The following is a 27928-nucleotide window of genomic DNA, read 5'->3' as shown; positions in this document are numbered from 1 at the left end:
CCAGACTGTGCTTCTGGGGCTGAGAAATGCCTGATCTGCTTCAATTCTCTCATTGGCTCTGAATCTCTTTTTCCTAGGGGTCAGTACCTCGATTATGAAAAAAATGAGGTGGAGGCACAGCCCAGGGAATGGAAAAAATACGAGTTCCACTACGACAACGTGCTCTGGGCTCTGCTCACGCTCTTCACCGTGTCCACTGGGGAAGGGTGGCCAACGTGAGTACATGGCCCTGGCAGGGGCTGATGGTGCAGGTAAAGCAGGTCCCCAAAGCCCTGAGGGACAGCAGGTGACCTGGGAGATCAGAAAAGTCTTCTATCAGCTAAGTTTTGTGTGGTTCTTGGGCGAGCCAGCAGGCAGAGCTCTGCATTTTCCTCGGTGCCCTTCTGAGCTCGCACAGAAAGTTTTCAGTGCTTGCTTCAGGGTTTTGGACTCACACACCATTCTCAGGGGAAAATTGGTAATGGAAATGTAAGAAAATGAAGGGGGAAATGTCTTGTGAGCTCTACTGAAAGTCTGCTGGGCGTGACAGTGTCCAAATGACATTTCCTGTTCAGTACACGACTTTATTTTGGCACATGTGGAGTGCAGTGTGTGGCCAGGGCTTCTCCGCCTCCACGTTCAACTCTTTCATAAAATAAAGACTAAAACAGCATCAGTCTGCCTTTTCCAGTCCCTCACTGTGTTCCCCTACTTGGATGTCATCAACACTTCTCTTTTCCCACTCTTACTCCATCCCTGTTGACCAGAGAAGAGAAGCCAGATCCAGCTGGATCCTCTCCCCTTGGCCAGGGGGGATCAGTGGATCTGGACACAGCCAATCTCTGCCATTCTGCAGAATGGTGAGAACTAAGGGTTTCCCTGAAAATATCCTCCAGGAAAACTTCTTCCCAGCCTCAGGGATAGGAGCAAGCTTTTCCTGAGCATATGTGGGAAACCCTGCGTGTGAGTGAAGGCCAGGGAGTGATTCTCAGGGGGTCCTGGGTGCTTCCCAGGGACTGTGTTGACCTTTCCTCTCTCTTTGCATTTGCTTGCAGTGTGCTGAAGCACTCAGTGGATGCCACCTACGAGGAACAGGGGCCCAGCCCTGGCTACAGGATGGAAATGTCCATCTTTTACGTGGTGTATTTTGTTGTCTTCCCTTTTTTCTTTGTCAACATCTTTGTGGCATTAATCATCATCACCTTCCAGGAGCAAGGAGATAAAGTGATGTCAGAGTGCAGCCTCGAGAAAAACGAGGTACCCACCTCTTCTGACTCCAGAACTGGTGTTGCAGGGGCTCAGAGCACCTGGATACTGGTGGAAGCCACTCCCTGTTCCCCCTGTGCTGGGGGGATGGAGAGCAGTGGTCATTGGAGGGTGTGTGGTGCAGAGACCAAAGAAATCAGTGGCTGTTTCAGCTTCTGCATAAAAACTAAACCAGGGACAGCCCCCAAGTGTTTCCTGTTGGGAATCACTGTCACATCCCCCAGGACCACACCAAAGTGAGGATGGGTCTGCCCTGGCACAGGGTGCCCAGAGCAGCTGTGGCTGCCCCTGGATCCCTGGCAGTGCCCAAGGCCAGGCTGGACACTGGGGACAGTGGGAGGGGTCCCTGCCCATGGGATGGGCTTTGAGGTCCTTTCCAGCCCAAACCATTCCGTGATTTTATGTTTGCTCGAATGGAGGGGTAGAAAGAGGCAAACCTTGAGGCCAGACCTCAGGAACCAAACTGAGCTTCAAGTGCTGTGGCTGCCCAGAGGAAAACCCTCTCCAGGCTGGTTTTGTGCCTGGCTGGGATTTTTCCTCCTGCCAGCAGCCAAAAGGAGATGCCCTGAGAGAAGCTGTGAGGCTTTTCTTTAATGCCCCCCCAAATCCCATTGTTTGCCACTCAGGGACCTCCTGAGCTGGTTTTTCTTTAGTTACTGGCATCTGTTATCTTCCCTCCATGGGTGTATCCAGTTTCCTCCTCAATCCATGCAGATTTTAACATCCTTCCTGGGAGGTCCCACAGCCTCAATGACCTCTTTTGGGAAGAACCATCTCTTTTCATATATTTTGAAACTGGAACCTGATTTTTGATGAAAAGAGATGAATTTTAAAGCGATTTTTAATTAGTTTCTTGTTTGTCTAAATGAACACAAAGTCCAAAATAAAGCAGAATATTTAGAGAGCTTTCCCCATGGTATTTTCCAACTGAGTAGAAAGTGATTTCAGACTTGCAATTCTTATGGAAATCCAAGATGAGAAAACGTTCCAATCTTGTAGAAAGCAATTTTTATCATAGTTTTATATTCATAATGAAGTGAACAGAATAGCCAGTGAAGGGCATCTATGAGAACTCCCCCAGTGCTTTTGGTGGATAATTTATTGGTAAATTCAATCCTCATTTTATGAAACATTCTGAGCTCTTTGGGTGTCACTGTGTGTGAGGACACATCCAAGTTCCACAATACTTTTTAAAAACACAAATACCACCTTTACCAATCCTCTGGTTCCCACAATTGCCCATCAGGAGGAACTGGAAGTGTTTTTAGAAGTGGGAAGGGATCAGGACCTAGGAGGAGCTGGGCTCTAAGGGAATGGGGTAGGACTGCAAGGGGCATAGGAATGTTATAGGGTAAATATTCCAGGAAAATTGATCAGGATTTGGGGATCCTGTGCTGCATTTTACAGGAACAGTCAATACTCACTGGGTGTAAATGCTCTGCTCACTATCCCAGCCACATCCTGATGGATAAAGACTTCCAGCCCTTTTTCTGGCATCTTTTCATCCCCTTTTTGTTTTGTAGAGAGCCTGCATAGACTTTGCCATAAGTGCCAAGCCCCTGACCCGCTACATGCCTCAGAACAAGCAATCCTTCCAGTACAAAATGTGGAAATTCGTGGTGTCCCCTCCCTTTGAGTATTTTATCATGGTCATGATTGCTCTCAACACCATCGTCCTCATGATGAAGGTGAGTGGGATCTTCCTGAATCTTGGAATTTTGGGCTTTTGGCCAGAGAGGTTCTCACCCTGAGAGGTGGGGAGCACAGCACAGCAGCCACCACTCCCCAGGTGCCTGGTGGGATTCCTTTGGCCAGGACACAGGGAATGGCTTTTCCAGGATTAGATGGGATATTGGGCAGAAATTGTTCCCTGGCAGGGTGGGCAGGGCTGGCACAGGGTGCCCAGAGCAGCTGTGGCTGCCCCTGGATCCCTGGCAGTGCCCAAGGCCAGGCTGGACACTGGGGACAGTGGGAGGGGTCCCTGCCATGCAGGGGGTGGGATGGGATTTAAGGTCCCTTCCAACCAAAGCCATTCTATGATTCTGTGAAATTACTCAACTTTGGAACAGCACCAGGCTCCTGGGATGTGATCCAGAGTGGGGGAAGAGACACAGGTGGGTGATGTCCCCACCTATCCCTTGCCTTAGGGTTTTTTCACAGTCAGGGGGTCCCCATATTCTCAGTGGAAGACACACAGTTCTGCACTTGTCCTCTGGGCTGAAAATGCCCTTCCTGCCTCCTGGTCCATGCTGTGCTTACAGGGGGATGTCCCTCAGCAACAGCCTCCACTTTGAGGACATTCCAGCTGCCCCTCAGTATAGGATAGAGCAAAAGAGACAGGAATAACTGTGTTGTAACCCCAAATCCCACTAAAGTGGGCACAGAATCCTGACTAAAATGAGCAGGAATCAGCTGGGAAAGGTTTTAATCTGTCAGTGATCTTCCAGTAAAAGCCTTTTTTCCATCCTGCTTTAGTTCTATGATGCTCCAGAAGCATACGAAGAAATGCTGAAATGCCTGAATATTGTGTTTACATCCATGTTTTCCATGGAATGTGTGCTGAAGATCATTGCCTTTGGTGTGCTGGTAGGTGCCTTCCTCATTCTCTTGCACCTCTTTCCTCTCTCTACGAAATGCTCACGTTTTGTGACGCGCATTTAAAAACAAGCGAACAAAAAAAACCCCCCGACCTGTGCTGGCAAAAAGAAAATAACCCCTGGATCCCTCTATTCCCCTTTGTGTTCTCATTTGGCAGAATTATTTCCGAGATGCCTGGAATGTCTTTGATTTTGTAACAGTGTTGGGAAGTATTACTGATATTTTAGTAACAGAGATTGCGGTAAGTACAGTTTGCTCGATTTATTTCATTTATAAATAAAGTTGTGCCCTGTCAAGACACTGAACCTTCTCCCTACCAGCCTTATTCCCTGGAGCTGCCTCTGGGAGTCATGATGGCCTTGGCTGACCCTGTTCCATGAGCTCTGCTTTTCCCTGGAGCTGAGCACAGCTCCCCAAGGAGGGAAAGCTGTGATGAGAACCACGGTGCTCATGACTCTGCCAGCAAGCAGCTCCTTGTCTCCTGCAGCAAACCACTCTGTCCCCAGGCTTGTCTGCCTGTTCATGGAAAAATCCTGCTGAATTTAGAGAGGGAAAGGACCAAAGGGATTCTGCTGTGTAAATGTGAGGGGTTTTTTGCTGGGCACGTCTGGCCCTTGGGGTTCCTGTCCAGTCTGAGTCACGGGGCAGGGTGAGGGTGAAGGGAAGTGACAGGGACACAGGGACAGTGGGAAGGGAAGAGGTGAAGGGTCTGGACTGGAGGAATGTTCCTGTCACAAATGCTCTGTGGAGCAATGAATAAACAAACAGCTTTCCCATAGGATTTCTACAGGGAATATAGGATTTCAGCCCCTACAAGGGCTGCTGTCTCCCTGCTAACAGTCTTGTACATCTCACACAGTGGACAGACTCATCATTAAATTCTGAAGGATTTTTCCAGAGGGGCAGCCAATGTCTGTCTCAATCCCTGACAGTCTGATATTCCCCCATGTATAAATTGCTCCTCTCCCCTCCCAGTGCATGTTGTAGCTGATGATGATCAGAGTGTGATGAATTTGAACTTGACCATGACTTTTCTCCTCAGTCCCAGGGGTTTGCCTGTAGATCTGTTTTGTGTGTGCTCAGAACTGTGCTCCCCACGTTCCTTTACAGGTGCTGGTGAAGACCTTGTGACTGTTTCTAACAAAATGCATTTTTATTTAACCTCATTGGAACAAAATAATGCATAACCTCCAAGTTTTCCTCTGTACACAAATGATGCTCATTTATCTGCTGGTGAATCCTGTGTTGTAGGATTTGTATTTGATTTTCAGTGCAGCCAGGCTGAAATTACTCACTCACTCACCCTAAATGCTGTGGGATGGCACAGGGTGCTTGTCCCCACTCCCTGTGCCATGGGATGTGTTTTCTTGCCAAGGGCACCCAAAATTTTGCCATGGTTTGAAAATTAGTGAAAATATTTGCAAATCAGCCTTAAAAAGACTGAAGCTTTTTTTTTTTTTTTTAAGGTCCCTTCCAACCCAAACCATTCCATGATTTTATGATTCTCCCCTTCCAGTGCTAAGGATGGAAAAGCAGCAGAAGGATGCAGCCCTCTGTTCCTGCCCCATGTGGCCAGCTTTGGGATATTTTGTTAAACTGCAATTTCACTTAATTTAAATAATTCTGGTGTTGAGAACTAATGTAGAAAAATGAACCAATAGAACCAGTTTGATCCAATTTTTAACCAATAGCTCCAAAATAGGACCAAATTTAGAAAACATAGGAAAAAACAAAAGGCTGAAAGAGCTGATGCAGAGATGTGAAGGCTCAGGGATGGAGGTGAGAGCAGGAGGTGCCTCATTCACAGAGCACAGCCCAGCTGTGGCCTCTGCCCAAACCCTTTCCCTCTGGAATTCCAGGTAGGGCAGAGCAGGGAATAAAGGCTGGGGATGAGCATCCCCTGAGCTGCTGCTGAACCAAGCCCAGCTCAGGGCACGAGCAGGGTACAGGAGCTGTCCTGGAGCAGGGGATTACCAGAGAGGAGAACAGGAGCTCAGCACTCCCAGAGCTGTGTCCCAGCAGGGAATGGCCCTTTCTCCATGTGCCCTCCTCTGCTGGGCACCTCCTGTGCCAGAGGGGACACTGCCAAAGCTTTATTTCCACGGGAAATAGGAGGAGATGGCGAGGGAAGGATGTTCTGCACTTGCACATGCTGAGGTTTGGAGGTGCTGGTCCCACCTTTATCCCTCCAGCCCTGCTGGCAGCCATTCCCACGGAGTTTCCTCAGCTGGGAAGTCCAGGTGACAGCCACAAGGTGACCCTGACTGCCAGCCTGCAGCTGTCCCTGCCCCACCACCCTCCAGGTCCCTGTGGAGATGTTTTCTAGGTGTGACACTGAGCTCAGCTCACAAATTGTTGCCAGAGCACCGTTCTCCTCTGTATTTTCCAGCTAGAAGTGTTCTCCACAGGTAAATAATCCTCACCTTGAGAGACTTGGCTTCCACCAGCCTTGTTTGGTACCTTTAAACCTCTGAGAAGTAAAGACAAAAGGAAAAGAAATGTGTGGATTAATTCCTTTGTTTTAATTTTCCTGGTCATATCACATGTAATTTACTTTATGATTGTAGTGGGATATTTATTTTTTTATTTCTTCAGGCAAAAGCATGAATGTCAGTTTTTTTTACCCTCAGTAATTGAGGGAAAAGAGGTGGGATTAAAGAAAAGGTGTCTCTGTGGACACAGCTGGCCTTGGGAGGCCGAGGGGGTGTTTGACAAACTGACATCTATTTCTATGCCTGGAAATATAAAAAACCATCCTGAGAAGTGTTTGTGAATTGTCTCCAAATTTGCATTCATTACAAACTGAAATGCAAATAACAACTGCACTGTGTGTGTTACCTCAAGGATCTCCGAATCTGTTTTGGTTCAAAGCATTTTTTATTTCTGGAGTTCCCATAAAATAACACCTCCCCCGATAGCCCAACGGTTTTTTTCCAGTGAAATTTTTCAGAGTTTCCTTTTTGCTTGTCCTGATTACTCATTTTCTCTTTTGTTTCCTGTTTTTGTTCCTTATTTTCCTTATCTACCTGCTGAATCACGCCATCCAATCAACATACAATGCGAAAACCATGTCTCCGTCTGTATGTTGTGCACCTGCTGCTCAAAAAAAAATATAAAACTTTGTAAATAATCTTGCAAATATCCATCCATGACAACATCACATATAGGACACGGTTGGTTTCATTGAATTTAAACAATTCTTTAAATTCTCTGCTTTGATTTTCTCTCGTTTTTCTTTGATTTGATCCGTTTTTGGTTTTGTTTGGTTTTTTGTTTTTTTTATTTTATTTTATGAAAGTTCTGATTGCACTGGTGGAAAAGCCTCACTGCAGCGTGCCCCAAAGTGGCTTCTGCCCTGCACCTCCCTCCCTGGGCTCATTGGTGACCTGAGCAGTTGCCAATAGCCCGTCCCTGCTCCTGTGCCACCCCCTGTGCCAGAGGGGACACTGCCACTTGCTGTATTTCCGTGGGAAATGGGAGGAGATGGCGAGGGAAGGATGTTCTGCACCTCAAAACGCTGGGGTTTGGAGGTGCTGGTACCAAATTCAGCTCTCTGTCAGTGGGTTTGGCTTCCTTCAGGATGAGAGGATGGAGCTTGCTGCTGAAGGAAGCACCTGACAGCCTTGCAGGTGTTTTAACTTATGTATTGTAAGGCAAAAATATTATTGGGGTGATGGCAGACTTGCTTCCCTCAAATCAAAAGTGATGGGAAAGAAGGATCTTAAATTTGAAAATTCTCTGTGACACCAACCCATTTTGCCACCTCAGTGGACACAGTCACTGGATGCAACCCCAAGATCCCAAATAAAATGAATAAATCATGTTATGAACAGAGCTGAAAAGTACCAGCAACCAAATCCCACTGGGAATTCAGTGCCAAAGTGCAAATTCATTCCCAAAATGCCTTTGGAAATATTGACCTTTATCTTTGAAATTCACCAATTAAACAAAAGAGAATCCATAAAGAAAAATGCAATCAGAAATATATATATTTTTCCATTCTTAATTATCTTGGCTATGGCTGATAACACAAACAAGACCAAAAGCTTCTCAAAAATCCTTGCTCAACCACCTGACACCAGCTCTTGGATCTGTGAACACCCACATTTCCTGTTGCACAGTTGCTGTCAAGAAAGGAATCAGGGTGAATTTTTATTTCCAGGCTGCACAGAAGCTCAATGAACATTCATGGAGGGTCCTTGGGGGGAATTTTCTGCTGGGATGCAGCAGAGAAAAAGACAATGAGTAAGTTCAAAGCTCGCCCATTGCAAGCCAAGAAGGGAATCTTCCATGGTGCTGGATCCCTTCCAGATGTGTGGGAGCAGCCAGGATAAATTTGGAGATTTGTCTGCTGCACACCTGGCCCAGGCAGCACAGACAAGGGCTCTGGCATTAGCTGTGAACATAAAAATATATTGGGGAAAAATCCGTTTGCTAAATTTTGGCTGCTGTCCCTTTTAGAGGTTGAAGATTGAAAAGCTCATCCTGCACTTTGTTAGGATTGGGCTTGTTGTTCCATTGTAATGGTTTTGAAATCAAAACCAGTGAGAGACTCCAAGTCAGAAATACAATTTAATAGGAAAAAAAAAGGAAAAATAAAATACATGCAATAGTACAAAAGAAAAGCACTGTCAGAGTCAGAATAAAACCCAACATCCTGCTAGTTAGGGTGGTAGTAGCAGTCCAGATGAACTGGTCTTGTTGAAGCAGTGATCCTGTAGAAAGGTCTGGTGGCTCTTGTCCTCTGGAATCCAGTGGGTAAGGGCAGCTTTGGTGTTCCAAATCTCAGTTTTTATCTGGGTAGGAAAGGCTTGGCTCCTCCCCTGGCTGGAGCATCTCCCAGTGGGATGATGGAATTTTATCAGTCATGCCCTGGGACTCAGTGGCCATTAACAGGAGATATCTCCTGGAGGGAGGATGGGCTGTGGGAAGATAAAGATGATTGCCCAGCTGTTTTTTAACAGCTGGCCCATTAGCAGAGGATATCTCCACAGAGATAAGGATCACTGCCCTCCAGGTTTCAGCAGATGGTAACAGAATACAGACTTTGGGGCACATCTTTACATTGTAACCTGGGACATCCCTAGAGAAAGGTTCAGGCTCCTTCAACCACTCTGCACACATGTGAGGTGTTTGGAGCACAACATTGTCCTCTGGGGCTGCTGCAGGGACACAGCAGGAACAGCAAAGCTGAGAGGAATCCTGGAGAGGAACAGACTGGGGGCACTGGGATGGCTCAGCTGGAGCAGACTGGGGGCACTGGGATGGCTCAGGCTGGAGCTCAGGGCAAGGCTCTTCCCCCAGAGGTGCTGGCACTGCCCAGGCTCAGGCTGGAGCTCAGGGCAAGGCTCTTCCCCCAGAGGTGCTGGCACTGCCCAGGCTCCCCAGGGAATGGGCACGGCCCCGAGGCTGCCAGAGCTCCAGGAGCGTTTGGACACCAGGGATGGACAGGGGGGATTGCTGGGGGGTCTGGGCAGGGACAGAGGCTGCACTGGATTATCTTTGGGTGTCTTTTCCAACTCAGGATATTATGAGATTGTCAAGTAGGGAATGAAGAGTGCTCTGGGCATAACACACAAAATAATTTTTCCAGCATTCCTGACTCAGGATGGAAGGAATGGACTGATAGAGTGTCCCTCCAAAGACAGAGTCTTGGAGAAGCTCCAGGGAGAGCTCAGAGCCCCTGCCAGGGCCTAAAGGGGCTCCAGGAGAGCTGGAGAGGACTGGGGACAAGGGACGGAGGGACAGGACACAGGGAATGGCTTTTCCAGGATTAGATGGGATCTTGGGCAGGGTGGGCAGCCCTGGCACAGGGTGCCCAGAGCAGCTGTGGCTGCCCCTGGATCCCTGGCAGTGCCCAAGGCCAGGGGGGACAGGTCTTGGAGCAGCCTGGGACAGAGGGAGGGTTCCCTGGTGGCACTGGATGAGCTTTAAGGTCTCTTCCAACCCAAAACATTCTGGGATTCTGTGAAAACAAGCTAAGAAAGGGTAACAGAGCAGGCTCCATTGAGGACAGACTTCAAGGGCAGCTCTCCATCCGTGGTGTTTATTCTCCCTCTTTCCCCACTGCTTCCCAGTTTTTTAAGGGATGCCTGGGTCCCTTCAGTACCAGCCCTTCCTTATTCAGGAAAATAGTGATAGGCCAGGGGGAAATGATTTCCCAATAATTTGTTATTCCTCAGATGGATGATAAAATCCTAAGGCTCTGGTGCCTGTTGTGAGCACCATGAGCATCTGTGCAACAGGAAAGCAAAAAAAAAAAACAAAAAAACCAAAAAAAAAACCAACCAAAAACCTGGAAAGGATGACCTTGATAACCCAGATATCAGATGTGAGCATGGCACAGAGGTGGCTCGGTGGGAAGAGAATTGATGCCATAAACTGTTTTACCTGAGAAATATGGCAATGTGGAGTTTCCCCTTTGGCTGCATGCCACCCCAACTGCTGCCTGGAGAGCTGAGGTGTGGGAGGGTGGGTTTTCTCTTGGGCTGCTGAGGGTGCCACACACCTGGAGCCCTCGCAGCCACCACCAGCGAGGGGAATTTGCCTCTCTCCAGGCAGTGCTGAGAACGGTCCTTCCAACAGCCCCAGGGTGATGGGGGATTTTCCTGGGTTGGGAGTGATTCCACATGGAGCTGGGGCTTTCACTGCTCTTTAGGAAGTGGCAATGCCAGAGTCAAATAGGCAATGTGGAGGAAAAGAAAATCTATGGGATGTTTATTCATCTAAATCCCAGGGAATGGGGGCGTCACAGACATAATATTCTCAAACCCTTTTAGTCTCGAACAGTCTTGAACCCTTTTGACATTTATCTCCCTTTTCTGTGGGTAGCACTGGGGTAGCTCAGCTTGCAGGGAGCCCAGCCCAAAGGAGGTGTTAACATCTGTCAGTGTGATGGTTTTAGCAAAGCCTGAGCAGCACCACGTTCCTGCTGTTGGGCTGCACTCATGTGGGAAGAGGGAGATCCCCCAGGATCCCACAGAGATGGATCCTGTGCCCCTGCTCCTCCTTGGAGCCTGAGGATTGTGCACAGGAAAGATCAGGCTTGAGCATTGCTCTGAAGTTACAATCAGACTTTCAGGCCTAAATGCTGCCAGCATTACACGAGGGCTGATCCAGTTCCCAGTGCTGGGGAGATTTTCCTGATTCAAAGGGCTCGTGGTTAAACCTCTGCCCTGGGACCAGCTCACAGTGGGACCAGGGGAAGAAGAGCCCCTTTAGTGATGGTCCCTGACACCCAGCTGGCTTCCAGCTCTGCTCAGGGGCCTCACCCAGCCCTGCCCTGCTCAGGTGAGTGTTGTGAAGGGAAGGTAAGCGCTGTGCAAACAAACCTGAGACAAACTGGACATTTTCAGTGCCTGTTTTACTGCCCAACCCAGGGGAATCCTCGCTCGTGCTTTGCCTGCCAGAGGTGGCTTCTGTTGCTGGCTTGAATGAGCTCAGTGTTGTCTGCTCCTTCATTGAACATTCCTGTGCTTTTCTCTTTTCTCTTTATTTGAAGATCGAGTCTGATTTTCGGTCTGTGCCTAACTCTGAGCTGCTTGTGTTTTTAACCTGAGAGAAACCGAGTGCATGCCTGAGACTGAGTTCTGGAACTCTTTGATGGGATTGGTGGAATGCAATGCTAATGGCCCCAAAACTGAGCTGGCATTGAAAGAATCCATAGATCCAACAAGCCCCCCAATTTCAGCATGAGCTCTGTAGCCAATTGAGCAAGCAATGTGGGTCAGTTCAATGTGACTTCTGGTAAAAACAATAATCCAAGGGAAATACAATTTTTGCTCATCTTTACCAAGCAGAGCTCCTTATGATTATATTTGCTGCTTCACTGCTCAACACTTTAAAGTGGGATGTTTTCTCTCTTTAGCTCACTCAGTCAAATAAGTGGCTGTGATCAGAGATCCACAAAAAAAGTGAATTATGGAAAGGGGGAATATTTTTTCATCTCCTTAAAATAGGAGGGCAAGAGGGATCTGGCTTTTGCATGTTTTGTTTTGGAAAGAACCCTCTCTAGATTAGCTCATTGGGGCAAGAATCCTCTTTTCCCCGAAGAAAAGAAAAAAAACAAAATGGGGTGAGGGGTGGGGAAAATCTTAGAAAACAAACGGAAATCAGAACCTGCCTCCAGCAGTTCTTTGATCCACTTGTGCAGACACATTTAATGAGAATTTGGAAAACCAGCAGGTTCCTAAGGCATCTTCCTGCTGGTGAAAGCTCAACCTCCCCAATTGACTTGATCCATCTTCCAAACAATCTTCTGGTGCCGTTTCTCCTTGGCAAACCTGTCCAGTTACACGCTGTACAAACAGTGAAAACCTCCAGGCTGGAAAACATCCTCATTCTTCCAAGGATGTTTGAATCTTCACTGGACAATGCCTTTCTTTGTCCCTTGCGAGTGTCTTGGCTTAAGTTCAATTCCCTGTCAAAACCGAGCTGACCAAGACTTTCAACCAACATCATTCCTTTTCTAAATGAAAATCTGGCACCATCTCCCTCTCCCTGAGTCTTGAGGGGGAGAAAATCTGCCTTGCTCAAAGCAAACCAGCCCTCCAAGGACAGCGTGACAGGGCCTTTTCCTTTTCTCTCATTGACCCAGTAGCAGAGGGGAGGGCTCTTGTGGAGAGGGGTTTTCTCATTCTTGCTGCATGTGGAGTGATCTGCACTGACGAATGTTTCTTTTGGAAGGTTTTCTGGTGGCCGATTTGCTGCTTAGATCGTGAAGCTGGTAATTTTAATTTCTTTTTTGCGGGCTGTGGTTTCGGAATCGCGGTCGTTTCTGAAGGACACAAAACCTTTACTTTCCACAGGACAACTTCATCAACCTCAGCTTCCTGCGGCTCTTCCGGGCAGCCAGGCTCATCAAGCTCCTCCGCCAGGGCTACACCATCCGCATCCTGCTCTGGACCTTCGTGCAGTCCTTCAAGGTGAGCCTCGGCGGGGTGGGAGGAGATTTGGGAACAGGGTCCTGCCTGGCGCATACGGAGCATCTCCCAGTGAGGATCCAACAGCTTCCCGTGTCTTGGAACGGCCTCTCTGCACCTCTAGGAATTCACAGTTCTGGAATTCTTCAGGAAAAAAAGCATTGGTGAAATCAGTTCTGTTCAGTCAAATCAGTTCTGCAGAAAATGGTTAGCACCAAGAATATTAATTATTGTTAGCATAACAAGGGATGTTAATTTGTTGCTATTGGGCCAGGAGAGCGGTGAAAAGGATGAAGCAACAATACTTTCTTCATGCAGAAGAGAAGCAAAAGCCCCTTTGTTAAAGAAACAAATCACACACATATGGAGTAGATCATGGAACTAAGGATAGAAGGGATTTCATTGGTGCAAGGAAGGCGACACCCCTGGTAAACATGATTTCACCAAAACATCACACACTGGCACTGCCCAGGCTCAGGCTGGAGCTCAGGGCAAGGCTCTTCCCCCAGAGGTGCTGGCACTGCCCAGGCTCAGGCTGGAGCTCAGGGCAAGGCTCTTCCCCCAGAGGTGCTGGCACTGCCCAGGCTCCCCAGGGAATGGGCACGGCCCCGAGGCTGCCAGAGCTCCAGGAGCGTTTGGACACCAGGGATGGACAGGGGGGATTGCTGGGGGGTCTGGGCAGGGACAGGGGCTGCACTGGGTGATCCTTGGGTGTCTTTTGAACTCAGGATATTTTATGATTCTACAATTCCTGCTGGATCTGCAGAACTCCTGCCCCAGGCACCACAGGGGCTGGCCTGAGGGCAAGACTTCTCCATTTTTGAGCTATTACTAATTAAGAAGCATTAATTACCCATTCATTTAGCCCAACTGGAAAATAACTGTCACTCTCAGCCTGGGTGACATAATTACATTGCAGCCTTCACTGATTTCTTGCTAAAACTCTGAATCTTTTTGTCCTCCTGGGATCCCAAACTGGGCCAGTTTCAGAGCAGGAACTCATTTCTGGGATGGAGATTTTTTTTCCTCAGACTGAATTTACAGCTGGGTCATTAACAATTAATGTTATACAGTTATGCACACAAAGTGCCAGTACCTGCTGGTAGCTCCAGTGTTCACTGATGAGCCTTGGATTGTGTTTTCTGTGCTTGCTGCTTCCAAGGATACAGAGAGAGCCCTTGGAAAGCCCTGAGTGCTGTGTGATGGATGAATACCTGGCTCCAGGGGGTTGTCTGCTCAAGGCTGACAGAACTCTTCACATCCTCTGCCCAGTTCCTACACCTGAAGGACAAATGAGCCACAAAGCTCAGTCCTGCCAGGCAATTCAGTGTTTGCATTTGCTGTCATTAATGCCACCTTTTCCTTTCCCACAGGCCTTGCCTTATGTGTGCCTCCTCATTGCAATGCTCTTCTTCATCTATGCCATTATTGGCATGCAGGTAAAATATTTAATTCTTTCATTCTGGCCATAAGCAGCCTGGGTTGGTTCAGGGTGCAGATGGTTGTTGCCTCCACAGCAGGAGCAGCACTGATTTGGGATGAGGCAAAACTCTTTTTTTTTTCTGGTGTCAGGTAAATTAGAAATTAAAAATTTGCCTCTTTTTCTACTTTAATTGTCAGCTTTTATATTGAAATGTCCTCAGTGAGCTGGACAAACCAGCTGTGGACATGAGGCTGGATCCCATTTCAGCACTGGACATCCCTTCCCCTGGCTATGGACACACCAAGAGGCTGAGAGGAGGGAGCAGCCCAGGCACTGCACCTTCCCGAGAAGAAATAATAAACTTTTCTTGGCCTGGGATGGAGCTGACCTGTGTGAATACAAAGCACATCAATCTTGTGTTTCATCTCCACAACGCATTTTTATCTCCCTTTTTAGCACAGAAATTATTCCAGCTTTTGAGAGCCCTTAAACAAGGAAAAATTCTGTCCCTGCCTCATTTTCCAGCTGCACTTGATGTGCCTGGCTGAATCCCTTCTGTTTCCCTGGCAGGTATTTGGGAACATTGCCTTAGATGATGAAACCTCCATTAACCGGCACAACAACTTCCGGACCTTCCTCCAAGCCCTGATGCTCCTCTTCAGGTAAGGAGAGGATGAAAACCCCTCTGGTTTGTGTGTGAACAGCAAAAACAGCTTTGTGCAGGTGCCAGTTGAGCTGCTCAGACTTGGAAATCCAAGATATTTGTGTAAATTTATCCATTCCTGCTGCCCCGTTGGCAGGTCAGATTCAATCCCTCCACCAAGTGTCACCTGGAGCTGTGACACCCCATGGCAGCTCAGGCAGAAGCTGAATATAAATCAGAACCCTGCTGGTTTAACTGATTGATGGGTTTCCTGTCCTGAAACTTCTTTTTTTAAGTGAGAATTGCTTTAATTGGCCATTTTTGCATAACAGAAGTCAACAGCTCCTACACCCAACCTGACCTCTGCTTCAGAATTCAAGTATTTCCCTCTGGGTTCATCCTGCTTGGAAATGAAGCATTTTCAAGTGAAAAACAAGTCAATTAAATAATTAAATAGATTTTTATTTTAAGATCTGGCAAAATGGGTCCTGCTCCAGTTTTGGGGCAGTTTGGGGGAGATTTTGGGTTCCTCATCCAGCTGTGGAGACCCCCAGTGAACACCAGTCCCTTCCAGCCCTGGCAAGGCTCAGCTCTGAGGATTCTGTGGTGCTTGGAACTGGATGCCTTGCCTGGGAATTTCTGGGAAGCCAGGGAGAGATGGGATTAGCCCTCTCTAGCTCAGAATAATCACTGGGCTCTGAACTCTGAATTTTAATAAAACTGGGTCATTATTCAGCTTCATGGTCCCTTACCAGCCCCAGAGCAGTGGGAGTGAGCAGCAGGGGCAGCAGGATTGGGATGGGAGTTGGTTTCTGCACAATTCCTCACAAAGGGAGTGGGTCTTAAGCACCCAGGCACCAGTGGGGAAATCTGCTGTAATTCAGAGTAACCTGGAAGTTATTCCAGATTAGATGGAGCACTGAGTTTTCCCCAAAAAAACCTTGTGTGCTGGCTGTGGGAATACAAGGCAAATGAACTTTGAGGGAAGCAGGAATTCAGAGTAAGGGAAGCAGGAATTCAGAGTAAGGGAAGCAGGAATTCAGAGTAAGGGAAGCAGGAATTCAGAGTGAGGGAAGCAGGAATTCAGAGAAAGGGAAGCAGGAATTCAGAGTGAGGGAAGCAGGAATTCAGAGTGAGGGAAGCAGGAATTCAGAGTGAGGGAAAGAGGAATTCAGAGTAAGTGCATGTGGAGAGTCCCTGACACCCAAACCCAGGGTGCACTTCACAGGGACTGTTTTATTTTGAGGACAAACTCTCTGGGACTCCAGAGCTTTTCCTTTAGGCTCTTTTCTCTCAATAGTAGAAGTTAGAGAAGGAGGAGGGAATAGGTGAAGAACACCCAGGAGACCATGACACAAAAAGAGACCCAAGTCCAAGCAGCCCATGCTGGAATTTATCTGTCTGATAAAGGAAATAAGAGATTCCAGTGGAGAAGCCTGGTTTCATTTCCCATCCTCTCCACTGGCTTTAGAGCCAGCACTAGGTTCAAAAGGCAACAATCCAAACTCTGTTTACTCAGATTTGTACTGTTTAAATCAATCTGGGTTTATTCTCCACAGAAGCAATAAAGCTTTCAGCCTACCTGAGCCTGTCTGGTTTCTTTTACCCCCCTGTAACAGAGGGAAATGTTCCTTCTCCTTTCTCTTTCATGAGTAGTTGCAGCTCCCAGTGTAAACACAGTCTCTGCTCCTGGACACAAGCTTCCAGCTAATGAATTTGGTTAATTGGGTGCAGGATTACTGCAGGGGGCTGTCATGGGGAGGGCTGGATAAACTCAGCCTCTGCTCTGCTGCTGCAGGAGCGCCACGGGGGAAGCCTGGCACGAGATCATGTTGTCCTGCTTGAGCAACAGAGCCTGTGATCCCCTCTCTGGCCTCACCAAAAAGGAATGTGGCAGTGATTTTGCCTATTTCTACTTCGTGTCATTCATTTTCCTCTGCTCCTTCCTGGTAAGTCAGTCCTGACCCCCCAAAGTGGGGGTGCTGGTGTGGATCCCCCAAACCCTTCCCTCCCCACCTCTGTGCCTCCTCCTCATCCCTAATTATAATTTAGACACCACCAAGCCAGCTGTGCTAAACCCCATTCATCATCCTGCTGACAAAATCCCCAAAGAGATCATTTAGTCATTAAAGGGAAAGGGTTTATCTTTCTTCTCACAGGGGGGTCTAATATTTGGAATTAAGCATTAATCAGTTTGCCTTGATTTATGGCATCCCTGTGAAGAAGGGCACTGGAGAGGGCAGGGGGACAATGTCCGACCTGAGGTCCAGTTCCTGATGATGGAAACACAAACTGGAGCAGCAAATCCTTGCCCTGCAGGGAGCTGGGAGGAACCAGCAGGAAAAACTCACTCTATCTCTCCTCATCTCCTTCTTCTCTCCTCCTTCTCCTTCTCCTTCTCCTTCTCCTTCTCCTTCTCCTTCTCCTTCTCCTTCTCCTTCTCCTTCTCCTTCTCCTTCTCCTTCTTTCTCCTTCTCCTCCTCCTCCTCCTCCTTCTCCTTCTTTCTCCTTCTCCTTCTCCTTCTCCTTCTCCTTCTCCTTCTCCTTCTCCTTCTCCTTCTCCTTCTCCTTCTCCCTTCTCCTTCTCCTTCTCCTTCTCCTTCTCCTTCTCCTTCTCCTTTCTCCTTCTCCTTTCTCCTTCTCCGTCTTTCTCCTTCTCCTTCTCCTTCTCCTTCTCTCCTTTCTCCTTTCTCCTTTCACCTTTCCTTTCTCCTTCTCCTTCTCCTTCTCCTTCTCCTTCTCCTTCTCCTTCTCCTTCTCCTTCTCCTTCTCCTTCTCCTTCTCCTTCTCCTTCTCCTTCTCCTTCTCCTTCTCCTTCTCCTTCTCCTTCTCCTTCTCCTTCTCCCTTTCCCTTCTCTTTTTACCTTCCTTCCTCCTTTCCCTCTCCTCCCTGACCCCATCTCCCCCCCGCAGATGCTGAACCTGTTCGTGGCTGTGATCATGGACAATTTCGAGTACCTGACCCGGGACTCCTCCATCCTGGGGCCACATCACCTGGACGAGTTTGTCCGGGTGTGGGCTGAGTACGACCCCGCAGCCTGGTACGTGCTGGGGGACAGGGGGGACAGAGGGGACACCGTGGGGACAGAGGGGACACCGGGCTGGGGACAGGGGGGACACCGGGCTGGGGACAGGGGGGACTCTGCGGCTCTAATGCTGCGCCTGGGCACGCTCAGAGCCCGTTTTAACGGGAACAGCTCCAGGATTTGAGGTGACATCGGTGTTAAATGCTCCAATTCCCTGAGCACTGGAGGGGAACAAGCCTGGTGTCACTGCAAGGGCGTTTCCTTCACACACACCCAATGCAGCCACCCCTGAATGAAAAGCACGGGCAAAAATTATCAGATGAGCAGCCCCAATCCAGCGAGTCTGGCTAAATAACTAAAATTAACAAATGAACAACCTCAATCCACTGAGCCTGGCTAAATGACCAAAAATTAAATATGAACAGCCTCAATCCAGTGAGTCTGGCTAAATAACCAAAAATTAACAGATGAACAGCCTCAATCCCCCTGAGCCTGGCTAAATAACCAAAAATTAACAGCCTCAATCCACTGAGCCTGGCTAAATAACCAAAATTAAGAAATGAACAGCCTCAATCCACTGAGCCTGGCTAAATAATAAAAAATTAAATATGAACAGCCTCAATCCACTGAATCTGGCTAAATAACAAAAAATTAAATATGAACAGCCTCAATCCAGCAAGTCTGGCTAAATAACCAAAATTAAGAAATGAACAGTCTCAATCCACTGAGCCTGGCTAAATAATAAAAAATTAACAGTTTTACAAGCTCAATCCACTGAGCCTGGCTAAATAACCAAAAATTAACAGCCTCAATCCAGTGAGCCTGGCTAAATAACCAAAAATTAACAGATTAACAACCTAAATCCACTGAGCCTGGCTAAATAACCAGAAATTATCAGATGAAAAGCCTTAATCCAGTGAGCCTGGCTAAATAACCAGAAATTAACAGCCTCAATCCATGAGCCTGGATAAATAACCAAATTATCAGATTAACAGCCCTCAGTCCATCGAGCGGTGGAGAAAAGCTACTTAGCACTTCCAAAAGGAGCTTTTGGTCGGTGGGTCCCGTCCGGAGATGCAGATCCGGGAATCTGTGGCTGTTGGCAGCCGGGAGGGAGTGGGAGAGGCTCACACCTCATTTGTGCAGCGTTTTTCTGACTGAGACCCACCTTGGTGGTTTCCCAAACGCGGCACAGCCAGCCCAGGCTGAGCCAGGTCCTGCAGGATCTGTTCCATCATCCCGCCCGCTCCCACCGGGAATGATGTGATGCTCCTCAGCCTCGGCGTGGTTTCCTGAAAAAACGGGATTTTTTTGAAACAGCCTTTGCTCATTAAACACATTTTTCTCCTGGAAGCCTCCTTGTAGTGACATCAAACTCTCCGTGGGAATTTTGGCCTTTGGAGTAATATTTAGCTCTGGAGTTGCAGTTGAGGTTGTAAGATGTGCAAAATAATCAGGACAAAATGAAATGGGCCAAAGTTTGGAAGTGTTTAATTCTTGTATTATTTTTAATTCTCCTATAAAACATTCCTGATTTATGAGTAGGTTAAAGGAGGGGATGGTTTTCACACACTGGACAATGAGATGTTTATTTTAGGGGTTCATTTTTAAATTTCATTTCTTCCAAGACACAGGGAGACCTGCACACTGGGCTTGGGCAGCAGCACAGACCCCAAATTAAGGAATTTTTTAAAACTGAGGGAATGGCCCTGCCCAGTGACCACTTCTAGAGCAGGACTGATTTAATAAATTGCTTTTCTGTATTGCTGCTCCACAGCCCTGGTGATGGGGTTATTCTCATTGCTGGATGCTCTGTCTCAATAATTCCCTTGATATTTTATTTGGGAATTTGCCTTTGGGAGACTCTTTGCTCATTTAAAGCTCTCCTAATTTTGGATCCCTTTTTCCTCCCTGTGAGTTCCTGTGCTGTGAATCTCCTCTGCATCTGTGATGCCTCCAGCTCCTCCAATCTTTTTTTTCTTTTTTGTTTCCCTTCAGCAGAGACAGAGGCAGGGAGTGTTTGGATAATCAACATCTCAAATTCCCTGCTAGGATGCAATTAAACTGCTTTAAAATCTTACTTGAAATTATTTAGCCTAACTTTATGTGGAAACTTGTTCCAAAAACCTGCATTTCTGTGAACTGTGGGGGATTTTAACTGCTCCAAGCCACCCCTACTACCAACCTGAATATTTACTCCACAGTTACAACCAGGCAGATATTCATCCCCACGAGCTCTGTGACACAGCAAGTCCTCTGTGGGGATTTAGCAGGAATAAATAGCTTTTCTTTCTCCTTTTTTTCCAATCCAATCCTGTCTCTTCCCACCAGAAAACCTCAATGAGGCTGAAAACTCAGGAGTGCCTGGTTGCTCCTTAAAAAAACAGCCTTGGCTCTACATCCATGGGAGGAGGAACACACCTGCAAGGGAAAAAACTTGGGATCAATGTGGATTTTTAGTGTTTGTATTCAGGAACTTTGCACCCAGCAGAGGCACCAGCACTGAGTTTACAGAAGATTTCTCGCTCTATTAACTCTGAGTCACTCAGAGGCCAAACCTTTCCACTCCCAGAGCTGCTAATGCAGAAAATGTCAGATATTAAGATGCTAATTCTGGGTTTTTTTCCTCTCTAACCCTGTTCCCTTTTCGCTCTGGTGGGAAGTTATTGAGTGTGAATAGTTGCACTGAAATCACATTTTCAGAAGTGGGACTAAAATCTCCATAAATCTAAAATCTTTTCACACTTGAAGCCAGAACTGAGCTTTCAATAATTTTAAGACCTTTCTGATCGTTGAGGTCTTTTTCAACCCAACTGATTTTATGATTTGATTATTCCATGATTTGAGCTGAATGTGGTCACTCACTGATCACTTCTCCCAAGGTCTTTTCCTCGATTATCCCAAGGAAAAGGGAATTAGTGTTTATCCACTTTCCTTACTTGAGCCCCTCAATGGTATTGAAAGCTGGATTTTCCCACTGCCAATGCCAGCTCTGCACTTTCTCCTCTCCCAGCAAATTCCTCTTTTCCCAGGAATGGCCCTGCTGGGGATATGTAGGAGGTGACAGCAGCAGGGAAAGTTCCCAAGGTTTTAAAGCTAATTTGAATCCTGGGAATAATCCATTGAAGAGGTAAAATAAAATCCCAGGAATTATCTGTTCAAGAGGCTCTTTGTGGCCTGCAGGCTCTGGGTGTTGGGCAGCAGAGCCTGATGCTCAGGCACAGAGAATAAAACTCAAGTGGGAAAGGAAACCAAATGTTTGGGAAGCTTTGCACATGGCACTGAAGTCTTCCCAGAGAAAAATGCAAGGACACAAAGTTGGGTGAACAGCTGGAAATTCTCTCTGTGTGTTAAAGTGGCTCCTTCCTTTCCAGACTAACCTTTCTTTTCAGCGTGTTCTGCCCTTCCAACTTGTCCTGTTTGCCTCTGGAAAAGCTGATTCTCCCCTGTTTGCCTGTGGAAAAGCTGATTCTCCCCTGTTTACCTGTGGAAAAGCTGATTCTCCCCTGTTTGCCTGTGGAAAAGCTGATTCTCCCCTGTTTGCCTGTGGAAAAGCTGCTTGCTGTTGGATTTTGCTGTCATAACCTCTGGTGTTTCCTTTCCAGTTGCCGCATTCACTATAAGGATATGTACAATTTGTTACGTGTAATTGCTCCACCCCTGGGCTTAGGAAAGAAGTGCCCTCATAGGGTGGCCTACAAGGTTTGGAATTCCAGAGATCCCTCCAGCATCTCTAGTCCTGGTTCTGTTTCTTTTTCTCCCCTCTTCCCTCCCCTGAGTGCAAATGCAGCCAGTAGAGAAAAGAAACTGTGACGTGCCCAACCCCTTGCCTGGACAAAGGAATGATTTTCCCTCCATGCATCCCTTCCCTGTGTCCTCCCACACCCTGGCTGGCTGGGGACAGGCAGTTTTATGGCACAGGGAACCCTCCAGCTTCCATCCTGCTGCCTCCAGGCCAGAAAAAGCATCCCAGCACTTCAGTATGTTCCAGAGAGAAATGGCATCCCCAGCTTTCCAGGGAGCAGCAAGTTGGGTTTGGCTTTGTAGCATTGTTGAGTGATGGACTTGCCCTTTCCTGAGCTGGAAAACCATTGGGTCTGGGCAGAGATGAGGGATGAGCTTTTGATGGTGCCACAGCCACAGATGGCCTGGGGGTTAAATGATGTCTCTGGGTTCTGGTGGACACCCAGGGAAAGCTGCTCTGGCACAGGGAGGGGATTTGGGACACATCTCACTGAGGAATCAGCCTGGGATGGGCTTCAGTGGGGACCCAGGGCAGGCAGGGAATTTCTCAGAAAACAGAGGATGAAGGAGAAGGCTGGAGCAGCCAGCCCAGAGCTCCCTTTTCTTCTCCACTCCAGCCCAGGTGTTTCCCTCACCTGGCTGAGGATGAAGAGCTCAGAAGCTCTGCAGAGGAAGAGCAGACCCCACACCCCAGCCCAGGAGCAGGAAGGAGCCAAGGGAGCCCCAGTTCCCATTTGTGTCTCTCAGCAGCCTCTGAATCAGCTCTGGGTGGGATTTTATCTGCAGCAGTTACCAGGGACAGGAATAGATGTTTGGGGCTGGGTGAGTTCTCTCCTCCTCCTCCACCAAACTTTACATAGGAGCTGAGATCTGTGTCAGGGCATTGGGCTGCTGAGGAGGTTCCTGCTCAGAAAAGGGGATTTAAATGGGTGCTCAGGTTTTCCCTGCTGCTGTAGAGATGATGACATTATCCTGCTTTTCCTGGGGTTAAACCTGAATTAGTAACATCCCTGTGTCTCCTTGGATGGCAGGCAGCAGAGATTTGCACATTGTATAAGCAGGCAGCTCGTTGGGAAAACAAAAGGAGATTGTCACAGTTCTGCTCCCAGTTCCAGCAGGCACAAAAAGGTGAAGCAGGAATTTGCTGCTGTTTTGTTCCCCTTTTTTTTCAGGCCAGGGTTTATCCACCACCACCACTGTGTGCTGAAGGGAGATGCCCTCAGCAAGAGACTTCTCCCAAAGCTCTGCAATTTCCTAAAAAAACAAGCCCCACCAAAAGTGAGGGAGGAACAGGTCCCCTTCCCACCTCCTGCCAGGGCTGGGCTCTGCTTCTGCTGGAGCAGGAATTTGCAGAATCCCAGCCTGAGCTGGGAGTGGGGGCTTCTCCCTCATCCCATCACCCCAACCCAGAGTGCTGCTTCCTGGAAGGAAAGCTGGGCTGTTCTCCCACCTGTCCCATAACTCTGCCTCCCAGCTCTCCCTGGCAGGGTGACCTGACTGGTTTGGGGGGTGATGGGGGAACCCTCATCCCCACCCTGCCAAGAGCCAGCCAAAGCCAGCCCTGCCTCCCCTTCTCCCCCAGGGGACATGGAGCATTCCCAGGGGACATGGAGCATTCCCCAGGGGACATCCAGCATTCCCCAGGGGGATTCCAGCATTCCCAGGGGAATATGGAGCATTCCCCAAGGGACATCCAGCATTCCCCAGGGGGATATGGAGCATTCCCCAGGGGGATATGGAGCATTCCCCAGGGGGATATGGAGCATTCCCCAGGGGATTCCAGCATTCCCCAGGGGGATATGGAGCATTCCCAGGGGACATCCAGCATTCCCCAGGGGATTCCAGCATTCCCAGGGGACATGGAGCATTCCCCAAGGGACATCCAGCATTCCCCAGGGGGATTCCAGCATTCCCAGGGGATATGGAGCATTCCCAGGGGACATCCAGCATTCCCCAGGGGGATATGGAGCATTCCCAGGGGATATGGAGCATTCCCCAGGGGACATGAAGCATTCCCCAGGGGGATATGGAGCATTCCCCAGGGGGATATGGAGCATTCCCCAGGGGACATCCAGCGTTCCCAGGGGGACATGGATTATTCTGCAGGATGAGGAGACGCTGGATGCAAACACAGCCATGGAACTGGAGCCACCTTTCTCCTGCCCCACCTCCCGAGTTTGGTTTTGTTCCCCGGAGAAATCTGATTAACCAGATCTCTGTTTTCTTGTCTGCCTTCCCTTCTCTCTCCCCTCCTTTTCATTTGCTCCACTGTGTTGCCTTTCCCCCGCCCCCTCAATCCTGGATTTCTGTGTTTTGTGCTTTTGCCTCCATCCCTGTGGTCCCAGCGGGCGCATCAGTTACACAGACATGTATGAGATGCTGAGACACATGTCCCCACCTCTAGGCCTTGGGAAGAAATGCCCAGCTCGTGTTGCCTATAAGGTAGAAAACTTCCCCAGGAGCTCCTGCCCAAGCAGCAGCTTTTTGTGCCGTGGCTGAAGTGGGGTTTCTGTGGCATTGGTGTTGTTCTTCGGGACTTTTCTGGTGCTTTCTCTGCTTTCCAAGCAAGAGTTTGGATCTTCTGAGTTTGTTTTTTTTTTTTCTTTTTAATTTATATATATATATATAATTTTTCTGGGTAACTTTTTTCTGGTCTCTGAAACTCTGGCACATCAGTTTGTCTTTCTGAGTATGTCTCTGCTCTCTATCAGTGTTTCTCTCTCTTTTCTCTCATTCTGCTTCCATTTAGGTTAATTTGGGGAGGGACCTTGCTAATGAGCAAATTACCCCCCATTAGATTCCCATTTTTCTTCCTGGGGCTCTTTGTCTCAGTAACCTTTCAACAGAATGTTGTTTTTTTGTCCTCTTAATTAGACTGGAGTAATTAGAGTAGGCAGTACTGTAGGAGTGAGCAAGCAATTAAACAGAGACAACACCAGAAGGGCTCCTTAAACACCCTAGTGAAGAAATGACTTTAACAGAAAACATTTAGGACAGGGAGATGGAGAAATCACTCCAGCTTCTTGTTGGCCAGCAGAATGAATCCTGTCCCAAAGGCCTGGGTGGTAATTCAGATGGAGAGGGAGCAGACCCCAGGCCAGGCTGCCTCCCAAAAACTCTCTGGGTGCTTGGAAACTTCCATTTCCAGGGTGATTCCTTGGAAGTTCCACCACCATCAAACCCAAGAGGATTTCTTGGCTGTCAGTGTCAGTCCAGCCCCCCCAAACCCCAAAACTCAGCCCAGTGGATCCACACCACAACAGCCCCTCCTGCACTGAGGGATTTTGCACTGAGACCAAACAAACCCAAGATTTTTGTGAAGAGGCTCAAGCTAGACCCAAACCCGGGTCTGATTCACTCAGGGCATGTAGCAGCAAGAAGAATCCAGATAAATCTTCCTACAAGATCCTTCCTCTGTGTGCCAGGATTTAAAATAAAAGGAAAATTAAACATAACCTTAAATCTCTCCAGTTAGGTGGCTCTGCTGTATTTGATTTATTTCTGGCCACCATAGCTGAGCTTGAGAAACCCAACTAAATCAAAATTCCAAGTTTCAGCTATTTTAGACACCAATTATCCACAGAAACCCAAGGATCTGCCACCTGTGAGTTTCATTGGTTTAGGGGAGCTGTGTCCTGCTGAAAGGTGTTTGCAGGTGGGCCACCAGATCTGCTCTGGGGCTGTACCAGAAGGATAAAACTTTTTTTCCCCCTAAATCTTGCAGAATTCAAAAAGGAAGAAAACAAAAGGGGATAAAGAGATGAGGTGTTAAAATAAGCATTTTAAACAAGTTTTTGGGCTGGTTTTCACAGCAGACTTTGTGCCCACAGGCATTTCCTCAGCCTGGCTTTTCCCTGAGGATTTCCTGATACCTCCTTTAATTTGTCTGTCCCTACAGAACCTGGGTACATGGGAATGGCTTCTTTTTATAACCCAGACTCCTGATTTTTTAAAGACATCATTAATTTTTCCCCATCTCTGGATTGTGTCTGTGTGCCACAAGCACAGGCAGAGAGGGGCTCAGACAGCTCCAGTCTAGGTGAACATCAGATTTCTCTGAGTTTGGAGATGATCACATTCATTTCCCCCTTATCAAAGAGCCCTGAACTACAAAGTGCAGATTTAAGACACAATCAGGCTGGTCCCTCACCCAGTTATTGCTGATGAAATGAAACTCCTGTGGGTTAGGACTGGTTTTTGCTCTCTCCCTCCTGCACTTCTCCATGGATTGGTGCTGGGCATCTTCCCCCACGGCTGTGCTGGGATGTGACAGCCCTGCCCTGCTCCTGCCGGGTGTCCCCAGCGGTGTCACTGGTGTCACATCACTCCCAAGTGCTGAGAGACTCGGGGGGACACTGAAATCCCTCCCCAGAGCTGGAGAGGGGCACGGGCCCTGCTCCTGCAGGTGTAGCTCAGTCAGTGCCAGCAGCAGCCAGGGCTTTGTCTCTGCCCTCTTTTCTCCCTCTGATTTTCAAACCCCCTGACTGTTCTGTCCAGCAAAAGCTCTTCTGCCCCACATACCCCCCTTTTTCTTTCCATGTCTACTTTCCCCAGTCCTCTTCAGAGGTTCTGTGTGTTCTCCCCACGTCTTTGTTGCCTCAGTATGCCCACACTGGTTTTTGTTTGGATTTCCCCTCTTTGCAGCCTCCTTGGCTGCTGTCCTTCCTTTCTGCTGTTTTCTGGTTTCCCTTTCTCAGCTCTGCAGTTCTGTGTGTGTGGCTCTGCTGCTTGCCAGATGCATGGGACCCCGGGGATCAGGGAGCTCTATCCTGCACTGGGCTGGGGGACAGGCTGCAAAAACCCAAATTCTGTCTCCAGTTCTGGGCCACTCACAGTGAGAAGGGCTGGAGCACACCCAGGGAAGGGAATGGAGCCCCAGGAGAGGCTGAGGGAGCTGGGAAGGGGCTCAGCTGGAGAAAATGAGGCTCAGGGGGAATTTCTGGCTCTGCACAACTCCCTGCCAGGAGGGGACACTGGGGGGGTCGGCTCTGGGAACAGGGACAGGGACAGGAGGAGAGGGAACGGCCTCAGGCTGGGCCAGGGTGGACAGCAGCAGGAATTTCTGCACGGAAAGATGGGAAATTATCCAATTTCATGCCCTGGAAGAGGCTGCCCAGGGCAGTGGTGGAATCACCACGAGGGATTTCAAACCCTACAGACGTGGATGTGGCACTTGGGGACATGGCTCAGTGGTGGCCTTGCAGTGCTGGATCAGTGTTTGGACTCCTGGAGGTTTTCTCCATCCTACATGATTCTTGTGATTCCACGAATTTTAGTCTTTTCTATCCCATCAGATGAAAAGGGGGAAGAAAACCTCTCTGACTCCACTCTGATGTTTTAGGATTTGTTTTTAGGATTGTCATTGCCTGTGGCAGAGGGTGGAACTCGATGAGCTTTGAGGTCCCTTCCAACCCAAACCTTCCTGGGATTCTGGGATTCCTGGGAAGGTCTCAGGGCTGGGCACAGTGAGAGGGATGAAGGCCATGCAGAGCCTCTCTCAAACCAGCAGAATTACATCAGAACAGAATCATTCCAACTAGGTCGGGGTGAATTATTCATGGCAAATAATTTATTCACCAAACTTGACCTCATTTCCCACAGCAGCGCTCCACTGTCCTAAATTTATTCCTGGCTGGGGATCATTCCCAGAGCAGTTCCTGTCCCAGAGGCTGATGGGGTGCTCTTAATAATTCAAATCCATCGGGGTGTCAGTAGTTTTCCAGGCACTGTGTGCTCCTCTTCCAGTTGCCTCTGGATGGAAGTACCAGGGAAGAGGATTTAGAGTTTTTCTGGATCAGGCTGGGGGCCAGCAAGACAATGAATTTTCCCCCCTATTCCTCCAACACTTTCCCTGCCTTTTGGGCCATTGTCCAAGGAGCTCCTGAGCAAAGCAGAAAGGGAATTTATTCCTGTCTCAGAGATTCGGTCCCTCCTTAGCGCTGCCCGTGTTAATTGGCAATTAAAGCAGCGCCGGGGCCGCCTCCTGCCCGCGCCCGGACCCCGCTCGCATCAGCCGCTCGTTATCAGCACAGCGCTAATTAGGAGGCTCGGGAGACAGCGGCGGCTCCTGCCTCTGGGGCCCTCTCCTGCAGAATCATTAACGAGCTTTTTTTTATTTTTATTTTATTTAAATTTTATTTTTTTTCCCCGTGCTGCCCATCATTAATTCACCCGAGCGCCCCTGGGCGGTTCCCAGCGCGTCCCGAGTGATGCGCGTTCTTTATCGGCTCAGGGAAGGAGCAGCAGGCTCCTCAAATTTCCTTCTGGGCTCCAGAAAGATGGGAAATTATCCAAGTTAGAGCCGGGATTTTTCTTTCCACCTTGTTTT

The 27928-nt window shown here is 48.4% G+C and overlaps 1 protein-coding gene across 1 annotated transcript in view; it reads left to right on the top strand.

The window, feature by feature from the left end:
• LOC130260249 (voltage-dependent N-type calcium channel subunit alpha-1B-like) overlaps positions 1 to 27928 on the top strand; it is a 155476-nt gene that overhangs the window by 106592 nt on the left and 20956 nt on the right. Inside the window, exons 26-36 of the mRNA XM_056505472.1 lie at positions 78 to 215; positions 1035 to 1236; positions 2769 to 2933; positions 3721 to 3831; positions 4001 to 4084; positions 12651 to 12767; positions 14138 to 14203; positions 14758 to 14849; positions 16629 to 16779; positions 17744 to 17871; positions 23946 to 24042. Of these exons, the coding sequence (XP_056361447.1) occupies positions 78 to 215; positions 1035 to 1236; positions 2769 to 2933; positions 3721 to 3831; positions 4001 to 4084; positions 12651 to 12767; positions 14138 to 14203; positions 14758 to 14849; positions 16629 to 16779; positions 17744 to 17871; positions 23946 to 24042 (1351 nt within the window). The remainder of the gene's footprint in view (positions 1 to 77; positions 216 to 1034; positions 1237 to 2768; positions 2934 to 3720; positions 3832 to 4000; positions 4085 to 12650; positions 12768 to 14137; positions 14204 to 14757; positions 14850 to 16628; positions 16780 to 17743; positions 17872 to 23945; positions 24043 to 27928) is intronic.

Source organism: Oenanthe melanoleuca, chromosome 17 (assembly GCF_029582105.1).
Source record: "Oenanthe melanoleuca isolate GR-GAL-2019-014 chromosome 17, OMel1.0, whole genome shotgun sequence".
Lineage (NCBI taxonomy): Eukaryota > Metazoa > Chordata > Aves > Passeriformes > Muscicapidae > Oenanthe > Oenanthe melanoleuca.
The sequence above is the reverse complement of the archived record's forward strand: the minus strand, read 5'-3'. Positions and strand labels throughout refer to the sequence as shown.